At 32.8% G+C, this 23,271-nt stretch overlaps 1 protein-coding gene across 5 annotated transcripts; it reads right to left on the reverse strand.

The window, feature by feature from the left end:
• Positions 1-109: 109 nt before the first annotated feature.
• On the reverse strand, positions 110-22,385 carry LOC126834142 (uncharacterized). 5 transcript variants are annotated; one of them, XM_050565857.1, is made up of 15 exons: positions 13,538-14,083; positions 11,128-11,637; positions 5,632-5,799; positions 5,388-5,485; positions 5,064-5,318; positions 4,869-4,979; positions 4,591-4,692; positions 4,282-4,518; positions 3,214-3,411; positions 3,067-3,117; positions 2,698-2,957; positions 2,391-2,610; positions 1,700-1,787; positions 1,532-1,634; positions 110-1,454 (listed from the first exon to the last, which is right to left on the reverse strand). In XM_050565857.1, exons 2-15 carry the CDS (start codon positions 11,567-11,569, stop codon positions 1,340-1,342), a joined length of 2,448 nt encoding a protein of 815 aa, XP_050421814.1. In that variant the 5' UTR covers positions 11,570-11,637; positions 13,538-14,083; the 3' UTR covers positions 110-1,339. The 5 variants fall into 5 exon arrangements, with proteins under 5 accessions (XP_050421814.1, XP_050421817.1, XP_050421813.1 ...); XM_050565856.1 differs by having other exon boundaries at positions 111-1,454; positions 5,064-5,321; positions 13,538-14,078; XM_050565860.1 differs by lacking the exon at positions 3,067-3,117 and having other exon boundaries at positions 13,538-14,081.
• Positions 22,386-23,271: the final 886 nt, after the last annotated feature.

Genomic DNA, 23,271 nt, shown 5'->3' on the forward strand with positions numbered 1-23,271 from the left:
TATTATTATTATTATACAACTGTTGATTATATTTTATTAGTTAAATTAATATCATAATGATATCGGTTGTATGGTATAAAAAAAAAAAATTTACTAATACAATGCATACGAAAATATAATAACTTGCCTTATGTTTACCACTTAATTTTGAATAAACAGTATTTGATTTTAAATCCAAAAAAAAAAATGTTATTAAATATATAAAATGTATAAATGTATTTTTCTTTTAAATAACCAAACTGGATTTGTGTAAAGATGAATTAACTACAAAATATAGAAAACTCGTTTGGTAATGGAAAATGTACAAACATCATTAGTTACATAGATAATTACACTTTAACAAATAATGGCTTACTCGCTTTTTGGTCATTCAACTTAAGAAATCATTTGTATTAATCTTTATATAAAATAACATTCAAGAAATTAATAATTAAAAAAAAAAACACTTGTTTTTGTGGAAAAGAAGTTAACAAGTTAAATCTTGGCTCTAATCAGTCAGTATTATTTTTACCAAGAGATAATTTACACAATTAATATATTTAGAATATTAAATATACAATTAACTAAAAGTTATACATGTTCTAATTACAATAGCTACCTAATTGATTAGAAATATATATATATATTTTTCTTACAAAATTATAATTTTGTTAGAGTTCTTAAAAAATATACAAAACAAGTAATAATGCAGTTACAAACAAATTAAAAAAGGAAGACTAATGAAGGTGATATGCTTTTAACACTATATATGTTTAAGTTAAACATACGTGCAATAGTAGGGAACTATATTTTAGATATCTTAGAAATGGTTTTGATATATTTTGCTTGCACATTATAATTAATATAAAAGCAACAAGTTTGATTTCGTAAGAGTTATTGCTTTTTTGGGTGTATAAAGAAATTAATCTTGCTATTTAAAAAAAATTACATTTTCTTAACTATATTTAAAAGTTGTGAAACAATGTAAGGCTTTTAAAAGTATTTTAGACTTGACGCTAGGCTGATCAAGTTTTGGTTTTCAAAAGTTATGAAACTAAGTTACATTTATAACCAGTCAAAATAAAAATTGAGTATTATCATTAAAGGTTAAAAAATAAATAAATCATAATAAGGCCTTTTTTTTACATTAATATCTTTGAAACGTACAAAAGGATGGTTGAATTACGGATGACATATTGTTTTAAAATTCACAATAAACAGGAACATTAATAGCTAAAAAAATCAAAATGGTTTTTTAAGTATCCTTTTTTCTTTTCCAAAAGTCAAATACGAAAACGGTGAGAATTGATTGGGTAACTTATAAATCAAATACATTATGTTTCAACTTTTAAGATATAATTCAGTCATTGAGACCTTGTCTCTTTTCTTCTTCTAACATGGCGTCCAGCTCATCGGTTAGGTTGGCCAACATATTTCCAATATCATTGAGTACATCAGCAGGTTCTTTTTTCACACTGTTCGTATAAATTATTAATTATAACACGGTAAAAAAAAAATGTTATTCTATCGAAAAAAAAAATATACACTTTACCTGGACGGCATTAAAGAAAAATGATTAGGTGCCGAGTGCATTGAATAACTAGTAGATGAAAGCATGGAATGAGATCCTTCAGCAAGCATTGGTTGCATCAATTCTAAAAGAACAAGAGTTTGATAGGGTGCGATTCTATGTTTTTTGAAATTAAATTTAACAACATACCATTTGCCGATCTTATAGTTCTCTGTTTAATTGTGCCAGCATTCTCGTTGGCAAATGGAATAGAATCGGATTCTGCACTTGAATTAGACTGCAAAATTTAATTAAATTTCATCAATAAAGTTATCTATTATAAACATTATATTTCTTGACTGTAGAGTACATACAAATTCATCAAACTAATAATTTTTAATAAATAAAGTCTGAGAATAGGTTATTCGTATTATTTTTATTACGACACAAGTATAGCGATTTCTGTAAAAAGATTTAGCTAGCTTACATGACTTTTACTGGTGAGAAATTTCTATATATTAAAAAAAAATATATATAATGCGACGCTCATACATTTTTTTTTTTGTCAATGAAAACAACAATTCATAAACATAGGGCTGAAATATTGTTTTTCTTTTAGCACTAAAAACACACTAATGGTAAAGTTGTACAGCAATTGTTTTTATTTACTTTTATGTAGGGCTATTTCTTGCAATTAAATGTTAATTAAAATAAATAATCACAGCGATTTAAAAAGTCATGACGACAAAACGTACTACGCAAAAATTAGACTCTCTCAAAAAATTACAACAGCCATTTTTGTATGGATTTGAATAACATGTCAAAGTATATGAGAATCAATTGAATGATCAATATCTTAAAAAATGTACTAGCTTTTATTTGTAATTACTCGTTAGTTTACCTTAAAGCTTGCATTCGATCCAATATGGTCTTCTAAGTTATGTTTAGGAGATAATATATCACTAGGCCATTTATTAGAACATTTTGATTGCATAGGTAGAGAACAATGTAAATCCGCCATTGTAGTAATTTGATGACACCCATTGTCATCTGACGATTGTTGGCGTTTAGGAGGCGACGGCGGTCTTCGTTTCAACGTACCCATACTTGAACACTCGTTCCTAAACAAGAATTGATTTATATTAGTATTGTCGATAAAAGTTTATAGCGCAATAGCCAATAACATTATACACAAAATACAATCGTACGTGTTCGTTTGGGTAAACAGAGCTGGAATTTTCGCAACCAGCCTTGGCTTTACTAAACCTCTTGGTCGGGGTAAGGTACCTCCTCCACATTCATTAAGGATTGACGTCTCATTTGTAGGTGTAATATCACCGTCTTCAAAACTTTTTTGTTGACTTCTCCATTGAGGAGTTCCGACAAAACTACTTGTGCCACCGACTGCTGAAGTATTATTGCTTTCATGTAGACTTTCTAATGATTTTCCTCGATTTGTTCCTCTTATCTAAATCAATTCATTAAAACATTACTGGGAGCCGTGCATAATTTAATCAAAATGTAATTAAAACCAAGGAAACAACTACTACGGGGGAAATAGAATATATATTCTTTACCGATTCCTGAAATTCGAGTGTCCAATTCGAATCCGGAGTAGGTCTGAGGGGCTTAATAAATTGACAAAGCACAAACATCGATATAAGCAACATGACACATATTATGATCATTACAACAAAGGCTAAATTTATAATATTAAAATATACCTTTATAGGAACAATATCTGTTTGACAGTATAGCTGTTTGCTACTCTCTAATTCCCAAGGCTGATGAAAGCTGTGGTACGTGGCGTGCACACGAGGCAAATCAAGTTCAACACTGTCTGTACCGCAGCTACTGTTTGTAATGCTTGTTCCACATCCAGAACTGCTGCTTACTATGCTTAAGGGCGATTCGATGCAGGCCTTATGGATGCAATAATATGATTTCAGTCAAAGAGGAGCAAATAAAGAAAAAAATATGCATAAAAATAAAACAATTTCACATGCAAATTAAAACACAACATGCTTTATCAAAAGCCTATTTAATTTGTGGATCTTGACAAGATTATAATACGCAAAATATAAATATTTAATCAGAGATAAGGTGCCTGTGTAAGTGTTTCTTAAAAAATCACATTAATGTCTTACACAAACAAATGTATCTACTTAAATGTTCATTAAAACTGGGTCACGAGCAACTAAATAATGTCTAAAGAAACACTAATATTAAACGATTTATTAAACCTCGGATGTTGAACCCCCATAAATATTTCTCAATTAATACCATTTAATTTAAGTGCTTAATACACGAAAAATATTTCATAAGTGTAATCATGATTTGTAATTATATCATCCAAATATTACATTAAATAATAGATTATTATTATTAGCACTATAAACAAAACAAACTATACTAAAACCATAACGTGTTCTTAAAAATTACTAATCATTTTGTATCAATAGTCAGAAAAATTTAATAAACTATATTATTATTGATAAAAACAGATTTAAAGAAATTATTAAATAGAAAAAAAATGTTTTTAATTAAAAAAAAAACTGGAAACTATTAACACTATTTTATCATACATTTTCAATATTTACAGAAGAAAATCTAACACATATAATTGTTTTATGGTTATATTATTTAAGTACATATAAGACAAATTACAAATTAGACTAGTTGAATTTCTTTTAAATAATTGAATAGCTATGAATAAAACAATACACGTGTACTTTATCCTACTTTTGTTTATAGTGTAACCTTTAAAGTAAATAATTATCTATACTACTCACTTGTGTCTGCACGAGATACGGGGAATGTAATGAAAATAATTTGCCAGCCTTAATATCTTTGACTCGTTTTATTGCTAGTAACAATCGTTTTTGATGACCAAGCTTAACTATTCCAATATCTTCCAAATCTTCCCATGTCAGTTGTGTTACATCGTCTATAGTTGAATATCCTTGGGCTTCTAAAGCAGACCCATATTCTTCTAGACGTAACAGCCTCAACCATTCATCCAATGATCCCTTGAAGTAAAAATATTATCATTTTAAGAGTTGTTGGAAAAAAATAACTAGATAATAAAAAAAAAAACTTACAGGTATGTGGTCAGGAAGTCCGTCAGATATATTTAGTAAGCCAATTTCCGCTTTGAGTTTCTTTCTATGATTTGGCTTTTTGACACCAATTGCAGTTAAATCCTATTCAAAATAAAAACTCCAACATTAGTTGCACACAATTTAGTATTCCAATAAACAATAAAGATTATTCAGTAAAGGTACAAAGAAAGACAAGAGTACTTGTACATTCAATATATTCCATATTCTGTTTCACATAAATTATATACACTAATACTGTAAATAATGTATTAACTCACTTCAGGTGTCATTTTTGATATAGTTCTCATATCGTATCCAGCAGTCAAAAACAATGGTAAATATTCTTCTAAGTGTAAATCTACCAGCCAACTATATAATATATCTTTATCCTTAAAAAAAAAAAAAAATGTTTATAACGTACGTAGTTTACTATTACAATTAAACAGTTGATTTAAAAAAAAAAAAAAACTTACAGGTACTCCTTGATTAAGAAGCCGTTCAACTCTAGTAGATGGGTTAAGTTCTGGTGGCCAATGCGTATTCCCTCGTAGGTTACAACCTGATGCACGACCACTGTCTAGGCTAGCAGTAGAATACCGAGATCCTGAACCAGAACCTGATGAACCAGGACTATCACGACCAGGACTCTGAGTCATATCGATTCCTTGATCTTCTTGAAGCGATAGTTGATGATAGTATGTCTTCATGTTTCCGGGTGGATGGGGATACTGCTGTGTAGAAAAATACGACACCATTAGTTCTTCCTCAATATTGTTTTCGATTATAAATAAACTTACCAAAGAAGATCCCGGGAATGTGAAAGCTGGATGGTTATATTGTGAAGATGGTGATTTATTCCCAATAGGATAATAAGTTTCTGATACATCGTAAACATCTAAAATATAACAATTGGTATTGAATATTAACAAAAATAATGTGAATTGAGTAAATTTTTTAAAAGGCAAAATGTGTTTTATCCATTTATTAAAACTCATTTCAATTTGTATTGTTATAAATATTAATTAATATAATTTATTTTACCCGGTTTAATTCCTGTACTTGTTTCGATGAATGCATCATCACTGGAGCTACTATACCCCGTAGACCCGAAACTGCTACCAGAATGTCTGCACGCAGCTAAATCTGGAATGGCGGGCGGAGCAACTTTTTTCACTTGAGGAATATTTTTTTGCGATTTGTTGCTGCTAACTATAAAACGAGTTCAATGTTAAAAATGTTTTTCGATTTCATACAAAACTTGTTTTAGCAAAATATACTAAGGTCCTACAGGAAAAGGTTATGTATTCGTACATTTTTCAACAATGGCACGGGTTTTTTAAAAAAGCCACTACTAAAATAAACTTAGTACTAGTGTTGCTGGAGGGTCGATGTTGTTAAGACCCTATACAGAAAGAGGTCAAAAGCCCATTGAACAAGTTGAAGTACCTATATTTAAAATGAATGCGTATAATAGCACACAAGTGAAATTCTTAAACGCATATTATTACTTAATATTATAAGTAAACAATACAAACAATATAATTTTCGCATATTACAAAACGGTTTGCATAATACTTCATTGGACATACACATTTATAAGAAAAGTACTTTGTTAACAAGTGGAAACCAAACAATTGGGATCCAATTGTGTAATAATTGATCAAAAGCCACTTGGCCAAACAAACAGCAATAGGTAGTGGTTGTATTTTTTTTTTTTTTTTTTGAAGGGAGAAAAATTATGAAAATAATATTTTTAACGCTTTGTTTACATTGAAATGTATATTTTTTTACTATGTATGAAAATCAGATACTTTAGTATAGAAAAGTACCGAATAATAAAATAATTAATAGGTCGATAATATACCTACTATTAAATTATCTATTTATTAAAATAGATGCGTGATAAACCAAAAAAATAGGTTCAAAAACATTAAAAATAAAGGAGTTTAATAATTAAAAACTATAAAAAAAGACACTACCATTAAACATTAACAAGTTTTGTTTAATACTTAATAAAAATAATAAAAAAGTTAGTTTTCCTTATACTCTCCGTTAATACAAAGAGAAAATAGAGGTTTTCATCGATAACGATCACAATTCGTTTTTTTAAATAATCTTTTTAGTTTTTATTTAAGAATAAAACCATTCTGTTTTATAACGCCATTACTAAAAATAAAATAAAACTATTCCGCTGATTTATAGATAGTAATTCAATAAATAATAATTATACAGTCTATAGAACGAGCGACGTGTTGGCAATAAGTGTAATAGTGGTTTTTAGCAGCATAAAAAGTGCGATTTCCATCTTAACCAAACGACAGTGTGATTTAAAAATGTTGGTATTACCACAGATATATACATATAACTAGATAGCCGACTTCCTATAATATCAGTATCGAACATTGAAGTCAGGAAAATGGCCGACTTTTCTTATCAAAGGGCCCCTTTTTTACATATTTCTAGTGTATAAAATTGAAATAACGTATTGGAAATTGAAATTTGGATATCGGAAGGCGACAATTTATTCATACATTTTATATTTTAATGTTAGTGGTTTTAATTTATTTATACTTATACATAATTTGTAATATTCCTATAATGTAATTAACATAATTTTATATTTTACTGTTAGTGATTTCAATTTATTATACTTAAATACATCAATTGTAATATTCATATGTTTTAATTACTAAAGTTTATAATTTTATGTTAGTCATTTCAAATTGCTTTTACAATCGTTAAATAAATTGAGTTTTTCTTTTAGTTTTTAATATTTTAGGTAGTTTAAAAAAAAATATTCAGAAGTAAAAACTTTGGTACATAGGTAATATGCACGAGCGAAACTTTTATGAGTTTTTTACATTATAAACCTACCTATTATATCATTATAGTAAGTCAAATGTACTAAATTAAAATTTCTTAAAACTAATTTTACTATGATAATTTATAATGAAAATCTTCATTATCATTACTCATAATGTAAACAATGACCTCTTTGATAAGAAAGTCGGCCATTTACCTGACTTCAACATTAATTATTAGTCGGCTATCTAATTGTAATATTATATATCTGTGGGTATTACTCTATTATTATAAGTTAATTATTTCAAGTTTATTATTATAAGTTTTAATTTTTATACCATGTCCTCTTAACGATGTCATAAATCACGGCTTAAATATATACAAGATTAATGCATATCCCCACTTTATTATGCTATCAATTCACAAAATGGCAGCGCAAGGGTACTTGTTTTTTGATAAATATAAACACAATACCAAGGTGGATTTATAAATACCTTTATAAAATAAATTTAATTTGATTGGCTGACCCTTGCGCTTCCATTTTATTGTTATCGTCGAGAAATGCTATAACGTCCTGGTATATTTAAATCATGTCATAAACGACTCGATTGATTTTTTAACCAAGTACTACCATTGATTTTAGACCGTAAGTTCGGTTAGGTATATACATTGTTGTTAATGCAACCAGTTACCACTTTTACGGTTTACTTCATACGTGGCTGGTCGAAAAAGGCAAGACGGCCGTACACATAAACTCGCCGACGAAATTTTCAATATAATATATATACATATATTTTTTATGGGTTGAAACAGTATTGTAATTTATAATAATATATTCCACGTTTCGACGACCGTTCGATTGGCAATGAAACACCACAAGAAACGAGTGGCGTTTCTTTAGTCGTACGAAAAAAAAAACGCTAAACAGTGGTAATATACGTATTATATAAATTATTATAAAATGTGTACCCGATATTTGCGTCGTTATCAATGCCGTGTGTTGGCGAACAGCTGATAATAATATATCGGGAGTGCCGAAACAAAGGTATTCAATAGAAATTAGAATCTAACCGTGAGATTTATTATTGCCCTCGGCTGGTGTATACGTCAAGCTGAATATTGTGTACTATTTCGAGTATAATGTTATACAACAATACTAAAATGTTGCATAAACCAGTTTGCCGGGAATGGGCATTTGCGTGGTTGCGAATACAACGAAAACGTAGGTGTAACACCTCGGATTAAAATAATAATAATAATAAGAATATCCGTGGGACGTTTTTGAGATACCGTCGTCGGCAAGATAAGTAAGACTTAGACATACACACACGGTAACACACGGAGAAAGCAAAAAAAGAACATACCTAATACTCGACAAATGTCTAAAATTAAAAACAACTTAAACAATATTATTATACATCCACCGGCGGCGGCGTCGTCGTGTATACGTTTTATTATTTAGGCCGTACACACAAAAAGGAAAAACCAAGGCTTTTGGAAAACATTAGCGATTAGCGGGTCGGGCGCAATTAAAAATTATTATCACTACGTGTACACACATTTTTACAACCTCTCGTGTATTTACACTTAAGGTTTTAAAAATAATCTTAAACCGTACAAGACGGCGGCGTGTGCGTCTGATAAGCGACAAGATCCTATATATTCAAGAGTCTCGGCGACCGAACATTCATAATATTATGTACTCTTTATGGCAATAGCATACATAATATTTTACTATATGGAGTCGTCTCCGATGTGCGCGTCAGACGTTTTTAACGTAGCAGATGTTAATTTTTTTATTATGTAGGCATATATTATAATAGTATACGGGGAAGGCGACATGTGTAAGAGCCGCTGGTTAATAAAAATCTACACCGCTACCATATAACACACGGCACTCGACTTTGAAAATTACTATAATATACTGACGCGTGCGCAAGATGACTTTTCGACTATCATAACAGGCTCTTTATGTAATAAATAGCAATATCCCAAAACAATATCGTTATTGATGTCATAACGTATGTTTAGAATCATTAACAGTAACAGTACCTACATTACACGGCCACTGGAAAACTACAGAGACGACAAATTGTGATTTTTATACACCTCCTCAGATCGACACCGATTAAATGTACAATAATAAAATACCTCTCTACATACATTATATCGGATATACCGTTGAACAAGCGGGTATAAACTTTTACACCTCGATTGTAAACGAAACGCAAAGTTAATGTTGGTTCGAGATTTATTATTGATACACAAGTTCTCAATAGGTACCCAGGGAACCGGGGGCAAGTCACTCGAGCAGCAACCCCAACAGCTGCAGCTGTCTGTAGTTTACTTTTTCCAACATAAGTTTAAACAAAGTCGCGACTCAATATATAACACCACATAAGTCATACAACGCACTACACACTAGTACACAAATTTGCGTACAGAAGAATACAGCAACAGAAGGCCAGAGTCCGAAAAACGGAATTAATCATTTTTAATTGATAACATACGCGGCGACGTTATTAATTTAATCGTCACATCGATCAGTTCGCCATAATATATTTTAGGTATTGACTAGTTAAATGTCATAATAAAGAAAACCCATGTATAGGAATACATCATACACACCACAAGCGTACATAATAGATTTACGCACATAATAATAATAATTATAATTATGGCCAAATTTAACCGAGTTATTTTTTTAATTAAAATGTGACATAACACACGTTATTATTTTGTACTCCATGGCACATTATTCGATGCTTTTACAAAACGTCTAAACACCAGTATATTGATTGTTGTTGGGAAATAATAATGTATTATTACACGTGGTGCCATTAATACACGAACACGTTATATACAGTGTGATACACTCGATATCCCCGACGACTTAATCTGTGTTAAATACCTAATTTAATTTTTTTTCCTTTTTGGAAGCTACTTGAATTACACGGATAGTATATATTGTAGCACATTGTTTATTATTACATTATAATATAATAGGAGACGGTACGCCGCACTGTCCCGTACCGTTAATAACATAATATTTGTTGCGTTTTTTTTTTAAAATACAATTACATTAGTTTTGCTTCGTACGAGCAAACTACGGTGATTTTTTATTACAATCACATTATTGGACGGTTTAGGAGAAGCTTTCTAATACATTATCTCTCGATCAAATTAAAATCAATTATTAATTAATAATTAACCGTTCCTCCTGCGGACTAGGATTGACGACCACGAGGCGGCGTTGGTATTTTTTTTGTTACTGAAACCGTCGAGTTTAAAACTTATATGTGATGTAAACAAACACAGAAATAAGAACTAAACATCTGAGACACAATAATAATTCTCATTGAAGAATGGGGGACGGTCGGCGGCAGCATAAGGCGGAAACGCGCCGAGTATAACAACAACGCTTACAATGGGCGCACACGACTTGTAGAACAACAATATAAATAATTGTGGCATATGTTTCCTACATAAGAACATATCGAACCGTAATCTTTTTGTTTTCGAGTTTAGGGTCTAGGAAATTAATTCATTCGGGTTGCACTCGAAGCGCGCGGCCGGTTGAATACAATATGTACCTAATAATATTATGATTATTAGGTATTTAAATTCCCATATGCGCTGACTGACGGCCCGCACGGACATAAAATTATGCGGCCGACGACATACGCGTGAAGGTTAACGTCGTCGTCGTCGATATATCGGCTGCGCCGCACTTACTGTTCAACAGATTTTTCCAACTTCCGCTCAACACTTTCAGGTATTTCGATAGGCCTTTTGATTCGGCGGTGGCGGCGGCGGCGGCGGACGACGCCACGGAGGCGCGACGAGACGGACCGGTCAGATTGCCATCGGACCGGCTCCGGAACAGCGAAGAGAACGGCCGTCTGCCGGTGGCGTGGGACGAAGACCGCGACGGCCGCTCGTCCAGGTACTCGGTGCCGATCAGCACGATGTCGTTGTCCTCGAACAGGCTGTCGAAACTCTCGTACGTGGTGTCGGCCATGTCGTCTTTCTTGTTGCCGTTCCGGCGGACCGAAGAGAACCTCCGGATGAACCCGCCCAGCGGCTTTCTGTCTTCCGACACGGAACGGTCGAGCACGCGTTTGCCGGGCGGCAACGGCGGATGGCCCCACAGGCCGTACGGCGACATTCCGGTCATGCTGCAGCCACCAGTTACCGTTTACCGGCCAGCCGCTGATTAGGTCGAACTCGTTCGACGGCCGTCTGCTATAATAATGTAATGCACAAACACACACACAATAGAGCACGAGGATGATGATAATAACGTCCGACGTTCGTTATTGCGCATACGCGCATTCCGTTACGAACTTTAATCGGACCACATTATTATAATAAAAACATACACAATCAATGCTCAACAGTAATGCCATTGTAGACGCCAAACAACAACAACAACAACGAAAACAAGGGGGCGACCCGTGACCCGTCGCGTCGTACGAACGTAAAACGTCTGGGATTTAACGAGAATTTTATGAACCCGGCCGTACCTACCGATAATTGTTTCAGATAATAAATCGAAACACTTAACGCTCTTGACTCGGATAACTTTCGTGTACTCGGCAATGTTATGTCATTTACCGCCTGACCCCCCAGTTCAACGTTTTATTGTTATTAACACTATTTACACGGTGAATATTGTTGTTACCAAGACGGGCCCCGCCGTTTCTAACGGCACTTTTAACGAGAAAAACTCAAAATATACTGTCCGGCCGGCGGGATAGTGACTTTTTGGAGGCCGTCCAAAAATTCTAGGACAAAGCACCGGTAAGGGTACATTAAACACGAACGGTCATAAAAAAACGGGGCCCAACATAATCGATTTAGAGATACACGTTTTTAAGTTCAAGTCTTTATCGGTAGCCGCCGTAACGTCAAACTTTGTACAATTGCAACAGCTGCAAGTACACGGACAAGGACGTCCGTCGCCGTTCTTGCCGTTGCACACGCAGCATTCCTTGCCCTATTCCGGAACGGAATGTTTTGACAAGAAATCACGTATTATGCTCCGCGTTAACGACGGCCACCGCGCCGGACCATAATAATAATTATGATTAACGTGAGCGACGGTCGGCCGACCGGGCCGTACACTGCGTGCAGGCTTCGTGAGCGCGAACACATCACGAAGAGGCCGTGCGCGTCCGTTCCGGCGTCAGAACCAATAACACAATAATTACCCAAATACAAACGGCTGGAACGCTAGATATCTGTGTATGAGATCATAACATTATGACGGCATGTAATCGTCACGACGAGAAGACGGATCATTGGTCGCGGAGCACGAAAAAGAAATGCCACTTGGTATATCTTATGCATATTGTTTGTTTGACGAAGACAAGAGGATTTCTTTTTATGGTATGGTTTTACAAATAATGGCAAGCTTGTGATTTGTATGTGCAAGCGCATTACATATGTAGGTGAAGGAATATCCTTGAAACAAAAAAAAACAAAATCGTATAGTCACTAATGAAATATCATTAGCGCTACGACACAATTATTGCCCCGCTTTATAAATCAGAAGTAAAAAAAAAAGTACACCAAAAAATCGCGACCGACCGGTTACCGCGCCGTATAGTAGAAAATTATGTACCCAACAAAAATATGTGCATATATTTTATAACAGAAACGTTTGGCGACATATAGACGTTATACTAGCATTGCCGTGTCTAAAACGCCCGCATGTTAAACGTATACCTAATATGAACAACAATAATATAAAAGGGTCTCGGGGAGGACTCGGATAACGCGTAGAGGGTCACGTTTTTGGTCGGGACCCGTTTTTGGGACAGAATTCTTCTTTCCCGCCCATAATTCGAAAACCGTATTGTCACTATATAATATTATACACCTATGGCGAGCAGATGGCGACGCCTCAAATCTGGTACACCGTTTTTTTATAATACCGTCTGGACCGCCGAACAATAGCCGCTTTCGATGTTGTCATTGTTGTTTGGCTAATTAAGTTTTTTTTAGAAACAACAGGTCCATTAAGTGTTCGGCGAGTTAATAACAATAGCGGAGGAGGTGAGTGAGTTAATCGTCGAACAACAACACTGTCGAGCAGAGACGTTTTATGTTTTCCACAAGTAAAAAAATATTTATTACTGACCTTTAATTTTGCTAACACCGACTGAACACAATATATACATAGAAAAATAAATACACTTATCGACCAAAATCCAAAAAGCACGGCCGATTCAAAATCGTTTGTGCGATATTTCTGTGAGTTTTGAGCGAACTTCCGAGGCTAACGATAAATAATATACATACGGCGTCGTGGTCGAGTTACGACGATTTTTCTTATTATTGTCTTGTTATTTTTTTTTTTACAACCTTCTAACACTAAAAAAAAAAAATAATAATAATAAAACGTTCTTCCGACCGACTCCGGACCGACATTAAACGCGAAAGAAAAAGGTTCGACCCACAACACGATCGACAACAACCCACGAACACAAGGCGACTAGTCGGTGGTATTGGAAGAGCCCACGCGGCTACCTACCTCGGGCAACGCGCAGCGACATCTACATAATATAACCGTATCTTCGTGCAGATACTTCCACCGTGTACGACTTACTCAAGTACAAAGCCGCCTAGTCGTGGTGCGGTAGAAGAGCTGAAGAGTCAATCTTAAAACGGCGACGGTTTTGGCACAACTGTCGTCCGAGATAATATATTATTTTTTACATCCTACCTAATCGGTAGTCGATTGTCCCGGTCCAAAACCAGCCCGGTAGCGACCAACGGGTTTCTCGATTTCCCTTATCCTAGGTAGGTCACAATTAGATAATAATAATCATAATATGTCGTATTGGATTATGTAAGCGTTCTCCGGTAGCTGTTCACAATTCCCATTGACAGTACCGTTTGATTTAGATTTCAGGTAGTCTTGCCGTATACCACAGACCAACCGCCAACATACAATGTCTATCATTTCTTTGATAACTCCTCAGTTTTGATCCTCACCGGTATTTGTGGTTTTTTAAACATTATTATTTTTTTTTTTATATTTTCATTAGCGAGACTTCACATTTCCGGGTCAAAAAAAACCACACAAAGACCTTTTTTCCGGTTCTTCGCGATTCAAGTGTTTGACAAAATACTGACCCCGTTATTCTTACCACCGTCCATCAATCATCATTATGACGATAACCCCGGGACCCATCATTATCTTTAAAAAGCTTACTTTTTTTCTCCATTTTAAAATCGCTTTAAGGTTGTCCAAGCGTTTAGTACGTAGATCGAATCCTGTGAGCTTTACGAGGGTATGACCGCATTTTCTATTATATATATATACTTGAAATAATTTTCTTTTTTCCATGTCTCGGAATAAAGTCAGATGTTTGCTGTAGTATAGTGTGCCGTATCTCAAGAGATTTTCTTCATTACTCGCGTGGCGTGTCCTTTGACCACTTCTGTCTGGCCAATTTTCTCCTTATTACTGTTTCTTCGTATATCCTATTAAACCAAGGTTTTGTTATCGATTTTTCACGTATATTTTTCGGTAGGAACGCCTGTTACAGCTTTCCAATTTAACATCAGCGGTTCAGATAAAGTTATTGGAAACGAACGGGGCCAATGTAAATTAAGTTTACTTTAGTACAAGCATTGTAGTAGTGTTTAGCAGCAGCCTTATTCTGATACGTTTTCAATCGTGCAAACATTGTCTACGTCACGACTCATTTTTATTGCAAAAATGCCCTTTTTAAAAAACGAGATGTAAATTGTAAGAAGAGCAAGTTTAACTAGTAGCCAAACAGGTAAAAAACAAATACTTTTTTTAATGTTTTACAGAAATAAATGATATAGATTTCAAGCGCAAATTGCGCATTCGCCTTGTATGCAAATGTTTAAGAGGTAATTGCATAATTATGCTTAATTATACTTGATTGCTAATGACAGTTTAAAAATTAGCTAGAGCTAGAAAAATTAACCGTTCAAAATTATTGTTCGTCAAATATACAAATAATATCGCGCGACTAAAAACCAACTAATTGAAAACACATGCTTTACCTAACAACTAACACTCAACAGTATATATTATATTATGTTATGTATATATATTTTTTTTTTTAACGCTTAGACTGTGTTAAAAATTATCACGTTTTCTGGCTTAAATGCGCGGTGTTGAGAAACTTTTTTTTTTGTTCATCGTAAAAGATAGCTATTTATTTGTACAAAAATCAATAAAGATAATCCAACCGAAGAGAGATAATTTTTTTTTTTGATAATCGGACGCTGGGAAAGGAATATAAAAATATATTGTTCAAGATGAAAAGTATATATTGCACGGACGTCCGAGTTTGGAAACTTGGGTTTTTTTTTTTTTTTACTGGTGTATGCAAATGCAACGAAAGCAGCTTATAGCGCCAGGTACACACAATATAAATGTGGGCAGCTTAGGAATTTCACAATGTTCGCCATATGGTCGGTATACCGCCGAATGCCCCTTCCCTGCGCTTATCCTCAATCAACTAGTTCGACGACTTATGGTTTACGGTACGCATTACGCGTAGTTAGGCCAAACCAACGACCTTGTCTGCGCCATATTTTCGTTAATCGTTTTTTTTTATTATTTTATTTGATTTTTACGTCGACCGCAAACGCGGTTGCGCGTCATTTAAGTTTTGGCTTGGCACATAATATATGTATTTTACCGAATAAAAACTCTACAAAGTGCAGCATAATCAACGCTCGTTAGGAAAAATAACATTTAGCAAAAAATAAAATTAATATACAAAGAACAGCGTTTCTGGTAAATTAATAATAATAATAATAACAAAATGAATTGTATGCTTGAAAATAGTAGCAATATTGAAAAACAAATATCTACGCTTAATAATCGCGCAATAGATGGCGAAAAATAAGGTTGTAAAACCGTTAAAAATATGTGATAAACATTATGGAAGCATCGTAACCACTAAAAGTGGAATAAGACTTAAATGGGCTGTTAATGAGCTACAGATGTCAGTCGTAGAATTAACACACAGACACGATCATGTACAATGGACATATAAATATGAGGAAAATATAATTACGAAATTCTGGTATTAGGGCTATTGGGAATATTGAATATTATTTATTGATTTAAATTGTTATTTCATAAACACTGTGAACTAATCGAGTAGTTTTCTCTATTCGAGCACGCCGAAAGTTGTGCCTGTGCTGACTCGGTAAATGTTTCATTAAGTCAATAAAGCCAAACCGTAACGATGAGTTTTCGTTTTTTTTTTTTCAATTTGCCGACTCGCTTGTGGCCTATAAATTAATATTATTACAGTACACAACAACAATATGTTCGTGGTAAAACTTAAAAGCTTGATTTTGGCCAAAATTTGTCATTGCACGCAGAGTTGTGCATCACCATTAGAATAAAACGTTATATAAATACCAAATCATCTAGATAACGCATTATATAAGTAAAAGTTATTTTGAAAAATTCCAAAAATAACTAAGAATTTGCACAACTTTTGACTGTAGCACGTTGCGACGTTACCGTTATTTTTTAAACTACAACTGTATTGCTCTGTCAATCTGTACTGAATTCGGCGTGTTGACGTGGAAACTAATTTGCGATAAAACTATTGATTCACGAATCACGATCCATTGTACGGGTTTTGTATATAATACACGGTGCGGGTATTATATACAAATGTTGATGGTTTGTATACTACTCGAACGCAATAAATTATTTTTTTGAGTTTTGCCGACAAGACGCAGCGAGGCAAACAAGAGAAACGTGCGTCAAGAGCATAATATAATAACCGAACAATGTAGTAATCCACGTACATCAAAGCAGTATTACTTTTTAATAATGCATTACATAAAAATAAATAAATACGTACGGCGGCTTTGTCTTTTTCAAATTATTGTGAACGCCTAATCGGCCATAGCCGTTTTCTTCAACATCGTTGTACAGATTGGATTCACTTTCACCGTCTCGTTTATTCTTTTAGAATACAACAATAGACGTGTACTCTCTTGTTCGAAGACAATTTTCTTTTTCGATCAATATTGGTTTTAATCACTGAACTGTGAATGCAATTCAGTTCAACGGGTTTATTAATCGGAGAACCACCGCCTCATTATTATCCCGTGTCGTTTAAATGTAAACCGAATGTAATCTATTATGTGGTGCAAACTTCAACTCGTTTACGATAAAAGATTGTAAAAAAAAAAAAAAAATACTGTTTTCAAACGCATTACCACCGATTTAGATGAACAAACCCAACGGCTTTATGGAGATTTATTATGATGCGAGTTAGGCGTAGCTTATAAAAAGGTTTCTTTTAATACTCGAGAGTATAAAGTACAAGCCCGGTAACGGCTCCTGGCTAGTGTAGAAAATTATCCCGAGGGCAGTTTTCACATCAAAATCTGGTTTTACGTGATCGGCCTAGTTGCTACAAACGAAATGGGGATGGTTTATACAATATTATTCATGTACACGTTCCTTCCATTTGTGTGTGTGTGTATGATGTGACTGAGGTGTGCATGCAATGTGTATCGTTGAAGACAAGAAGACCACCATAGAACTGATACCGAGAATTTTTAGAACATAACAAAGTACTGATAACTATGTTTGTATATTATGTTAATATTATTATATTCTGTCCGGTGTCCCTTACCGCACGAAATACTTAAAAATATAAGAGCAGCAGCACAACTCGTGCCTAGCTATTGTTAAATAATGCAGCAATGTGCATTTTTCTTGTCCTTAGACTATTACTATATTATGTTTTATTACCTAGTAGACCAACACTAAATAAACGATCACAATTATTGTAATTCAATCGAAAAAAACACATTACGTAATAAGTAATAAGTATTATTATACTAGAAAGTCAATACTAACAAAATTGTATTACGATAAACGTAAAACGAGTAATGCGATCTCAAGTTATCAGTAATCAGATCCATATAATTCCCATAGCTGTCAACTACCAGGACTTAGTACTGTTCTTTGCGACGTGTGTCGGTGAAGATTGAGCATGAGTCATAATTGTCAAACCCATAAAACCTCATCGATATAACGAAAGTGTATTAAATATAGGTGATTTTTTGAATTTTATTAAAAATGCTTTTCAGACAATTGCTACGAAATCGTAAATTTTTGAACATTAAAAGTATACAAAAGTTACACTAATGACAATACTGCCATGATGGTACTACCGTGTGGTAATGTCAGGGCTAGAAAGTACTGTCACTGCAGTAAGACAATTGGGGACTATTTTAACATATCTAAGGGAGTTGTGCCCACATGCCCTATTCACAAAAAAAATCTCTACCTCAATAAGCACCAGAACAAATAACAAAATTAGTAAACCTAAATTAATTTCAAATCTTAAATAAATAACTAAGGAATATGCTTTGGTCGAGCTACCGAGTTCCTGAGTAAAAATCGGTAGGCAGTACTAAATTTTTTTTTTTTTTGTGATTCAGTCTTTTGGGATATATTTTGGCTATTGTAATTTGTAAGTAATGAAACTTTGTACCACGCAAATATAAAATTGGCTCACTAATGAGATTGTTATTTTAATGTTTAGCAAATTTAATAGTACAATAACAATTAATTGATATTTAAATTTGTAGGTACAGTAAAACAAATTACTTTTAAGTACAATATTTTTTTAATCATCTCATAATTATATAAATACATGGTACTTGTGTATTATACGGACCCCACCTATTTTTTGCAATATCAAAGGGTAATTAAATAAAATAATACGTTTTCTAAGTAGACAGAAATATATTTAAAAGGAAAATAACAAAAAATTTCAAAATGTACAAATTTTGTGATGTCCAAAAGTCTGCGAGGTCGACGAGTAATACTTCAAACGTGTCGCCGCCGCTCTTGGTTACCGTCATGCGCTATATTTTTATTTTTTAACTTAGTCTTTAATTTAAACTTGACTCAACTTTAAACCTGTGACCTCTTCCTAGACTGTAGCCTGCAAACCTAGGATAATTTTAGTTTAGCGGAGCGAAGTGATGGCGCCGAGCGAGCAAGTGCCAAAACATTTGATGACCTACCGTCCTGGCTGGTGGGCAAGTAGACACGGTAGAGACTAGGGCATATAATCGCTTCATTAGAAACTGTATTAATGTGGAGTAGTGTGATTAATTTGATCTAATAACCCTCAGATATAGAAAAAAATTGGGGAGGGAGTCCGTATAGTACGTAAGTACCGAATACATTATAGTTTTTTACTATTCATTACTTGCATATTTCACTACCTAATATTATTTAGAGATCCAATAGCCTCAGATGCTGCGGGTATTAATAATAATAAAAAAAGTATATATATATATTTAAATCAGAAGTCTGTTTTTCATGTAACATTTAAACATCAAAATAATTATTGACATAATGATGAAATGTTCTATGTTGTTAACAAAAAAAAAAAAAAATAATGTATAATAGCAGTGTTTTTATAGTACGTAATTAAGCGACTAGAGGCCAAAACTAGGTGAATAATGATAGTAATAATCTATCAATATTTCAATCAATGTTAGTACCTATCTATAAATTCGGTACTAACATTTTCTACCGCATTATATTAATATAATGTTACAAAATTTGTTTTTTTTTTTAATAAAACAATGCTTTACTAATGGCGTTGTTAATATTATTTTGTCTTATTTAGTTTTAGTAATTTAATTTGATAGACGATTAAATTTTGAAAATATTTTTTACATATTAAACAAAATACTGTACATATCTTCAAATTAATTAAATACTTTATGTTGAAGATAAAACTAGATTTCTGATCACTTATCAATTTAACTGAAGAAGGTTAACACTTAACAAAAAATGATATATGTAGATAACCTTATGACATTGGACTAAAAAAAATTATGATTAATCTGAAATCAACAGTAATTAAAATGTGTTTTGCTATTTATCACACTAACAATATTGAATACAGCAGTTCTGTTTTCAAAAGCAAGATAGGCAAAGAAAAATAAATGTGCCAGGTGAACGTTATAAAAAATATTTTTAATATTCTGTCATCAGACACATAATTTACAATATTAAGTAATTTTAATTAATGCATTTAAAAGATGCTTGACAAGTTGTACCACAGATAAGATAAAACTTTTATTTTATCTGTGGTTGTACAACAAAACACTTTTAATTAGTGGTATTCTATAAAAGCCATCGTAAAAAGACACATCAATCATTTCTGTACGTTAGCTTATACAGAAAGTATAAAGAATAAACATACTTGATAAATAAAATAATTAATTGATGCTCAGTTATTTAATTTATGATTTTCTAAATGTTTATTACTTTTGATAAACCAAAAAAAATAAATGGACTTTTTTATTACCTAGGTACATATCAAAGTTCATGCGAGAAAAAATATTTCACAAAAAGTTAATTATGTTTTTAATAAACATAATAAATAAGATTTTAAGAAAAACACTTATGATTGATTACCACTTATGCATAAAGTAAAAATCAGTAAAAAAAAAAAATGTATGTCAATTTAATATTTCAGATAAACTAAGTAAAAATAATATGTATATAAACTATAATCACGCTGTAGACACCATAATATAATGCCATCTGTATAACATATGTCAGACTGTCTGCTGTCAGAGTAACGTGTTCCTTATAATATATGTAAATCATCAGTATTGTTTTTTTTTATTATTTATTTTGTATACTATACTTAAAAAATCTATTTTTAATGCAATGCATATTTAACATATTATGATACCTGTTCATTTTAACGGAAATTTTAAAATTCCTTAATGCAACATAGATATAATTTAAAAACAAAATCTTGGGGGGTTAAATGTTCTATAGAAATGTGTAGTCTAGCTTCTTTGGTAAAATGGTGTTAAAAAGGTTGCCATTTATTTCAAGTAATATAAAAATGTGTTATCATAAAATACTTATATACAATTTGATTGTTATGTGGAAAGTGTAAACTCTTTGTGTCTCTCTAAAATATGATATACACCCTTCAATTCTGGGCCTATACTTAAAAAACAAACTTATTTTTTTCTGTCTAAAAAAAAAGTCCGAATATTGTATTAACATTGAGGATTTAAAAAATGTTAGTTTTTAGTTACATTTGTTGCATAACCTGAAACCTTGAAAATTTAAATGCTTGGTAAAAACTTCAGTAAATAGCTTACGCCTTAGGTAAAAATGTGAGCACGTTTTAACGAGTAAATAATTGATATTCTATCCTAGTAAACGATACCAAGTACAAGAAATCATTAATCGCCCATGAGACGTTAGTCAAGTGAATATAATTTTATTTGTGGGTGTTGACGCTAAATAGAAATATAGATCATTTTTTACCATGCAAGGTTTAGAAGCTATGACTTACAAATAAGTTGTAAAACTTGGCTAGAAAATGTCTTAAAATGTCATAACTTACCGCTAAGTTTCCTCATGGTGTGGCGTACGTGTTGAAAATTGCTTTTGAGTAACAATCTACTGATTGTGCCTGTACTTGAGATCGTTGCACATTACAAATAATATGTGTACCTATATCGTAATTGCACTATACTTTTCATGACTAGAAGATAGCCGCTTATCGGTTGCAATCTAGATGCACAACGAATATCGACCAACATAATAAGAATATAATATATAATATGAAATAATAGTCCTCGGTGGACTGCAATTTTCAAACGGCAATATTCACAACATGATAATTATATTATGTAGTTATTTGATTTTCAACACTCGGCCTAATCGGTTCGGTAAAACGGAAAACAAAATTACTATCAAACAACAAGCACGCACGCACTATACAGAGAACTTTAATAATAATTCCACTACTACTTTTCGTCTACACTATAAGTGCACTCCGAGACTTGTGTACTGTGTAGCATAATAGTATTATAACCACCGCCGGATAAGGAGGAAAATATGACAAGCCTTGTCTTCGTTGCGATGCGCATGCGTTTCCTTCTACGGATCGCTGAAAGCTGGTCGTACGGCAAGCAGTGCGCCAGTAAATAGTACAATATTTTAGTGTGTGTGTGTATACTGTATACACAACAATAAAAAGGCTAGAAGGCACAAGTTAAAAAAAAAAAAGAAATAATAAGGGAGTAGGGACGCGCCTGCCGCCGGTATTGCCTTATATTTATGTAGCGTCATCTGGCGGATAAAAATTAAAAATACATTTTAAAATGTGCGTTTGACCATTTAAGATTTCAAATCGTCTTTATAGCAGTTAACAGTAATGCCGGGAACGAATGTCTAGGGGTACTGGACTCTTCTCTCGCACCGAAACAACAGCTAAACCAGTATAAAATTGACAATGTTAATAAGTTTTTTAATTATACGGTCCCTTGACATTTTCGACTTCCCTTCCTCCACGTGAAGAATTTTTAAAACACCACTGGTGCCTGGACGTTACTAGAAATTAGCACAAGACAAGACAGTTGTATGTTTTACCGACATAAATCAATATCAAACACAGTCATTGGAATTCGGAGATCTTCTAGTAAGTACTTTTGAATGGCATACTTTGGATCACAAGTACATCCAATAGGTAGGTATTTGAAAATGTCCTATCTTTAGCGATAAAAATATAATAAAAACCTAATTTGTTCTAATTATAGCAGATATCATCGACTTTAAAATCAATGCAAGCAGATACTAAAGTTGGATCTCAAGCACTTCTATCTATGCATAACTGGTGCAGTTATACATACATGCTTTCATTTTTATGTAATAGTTCAAATTATAATAGAATTAAACAATTTATTTATTATTTAAAACTAAATACAAAAAACTATTTTTTTTTTTTACATGAAGGAAAACATGTATTTAATAACCCAAAACATTCAACGCTTACATATGTATTA

The sequence above is a fragment of the Adelges cooleyi genome, unplaced genomic scaffold, assembly GCF_023614345.1.
Source record: "Adelges cooleyi isolate 19-005CV unplaced genomic scaffold, UGA_ACOO_1.1 ACOO_flye_CR_arks_rails_tigmint_CR_PRNA_21, whole genome shotgun sequence".
In the NCBI taxonomy this organism is placed as follows: Eukaryota; Metazoa; Arthropoda; class Insecta; order Hemiptera; family Adelgidae; genus Adelges; species Adelges cooleyi.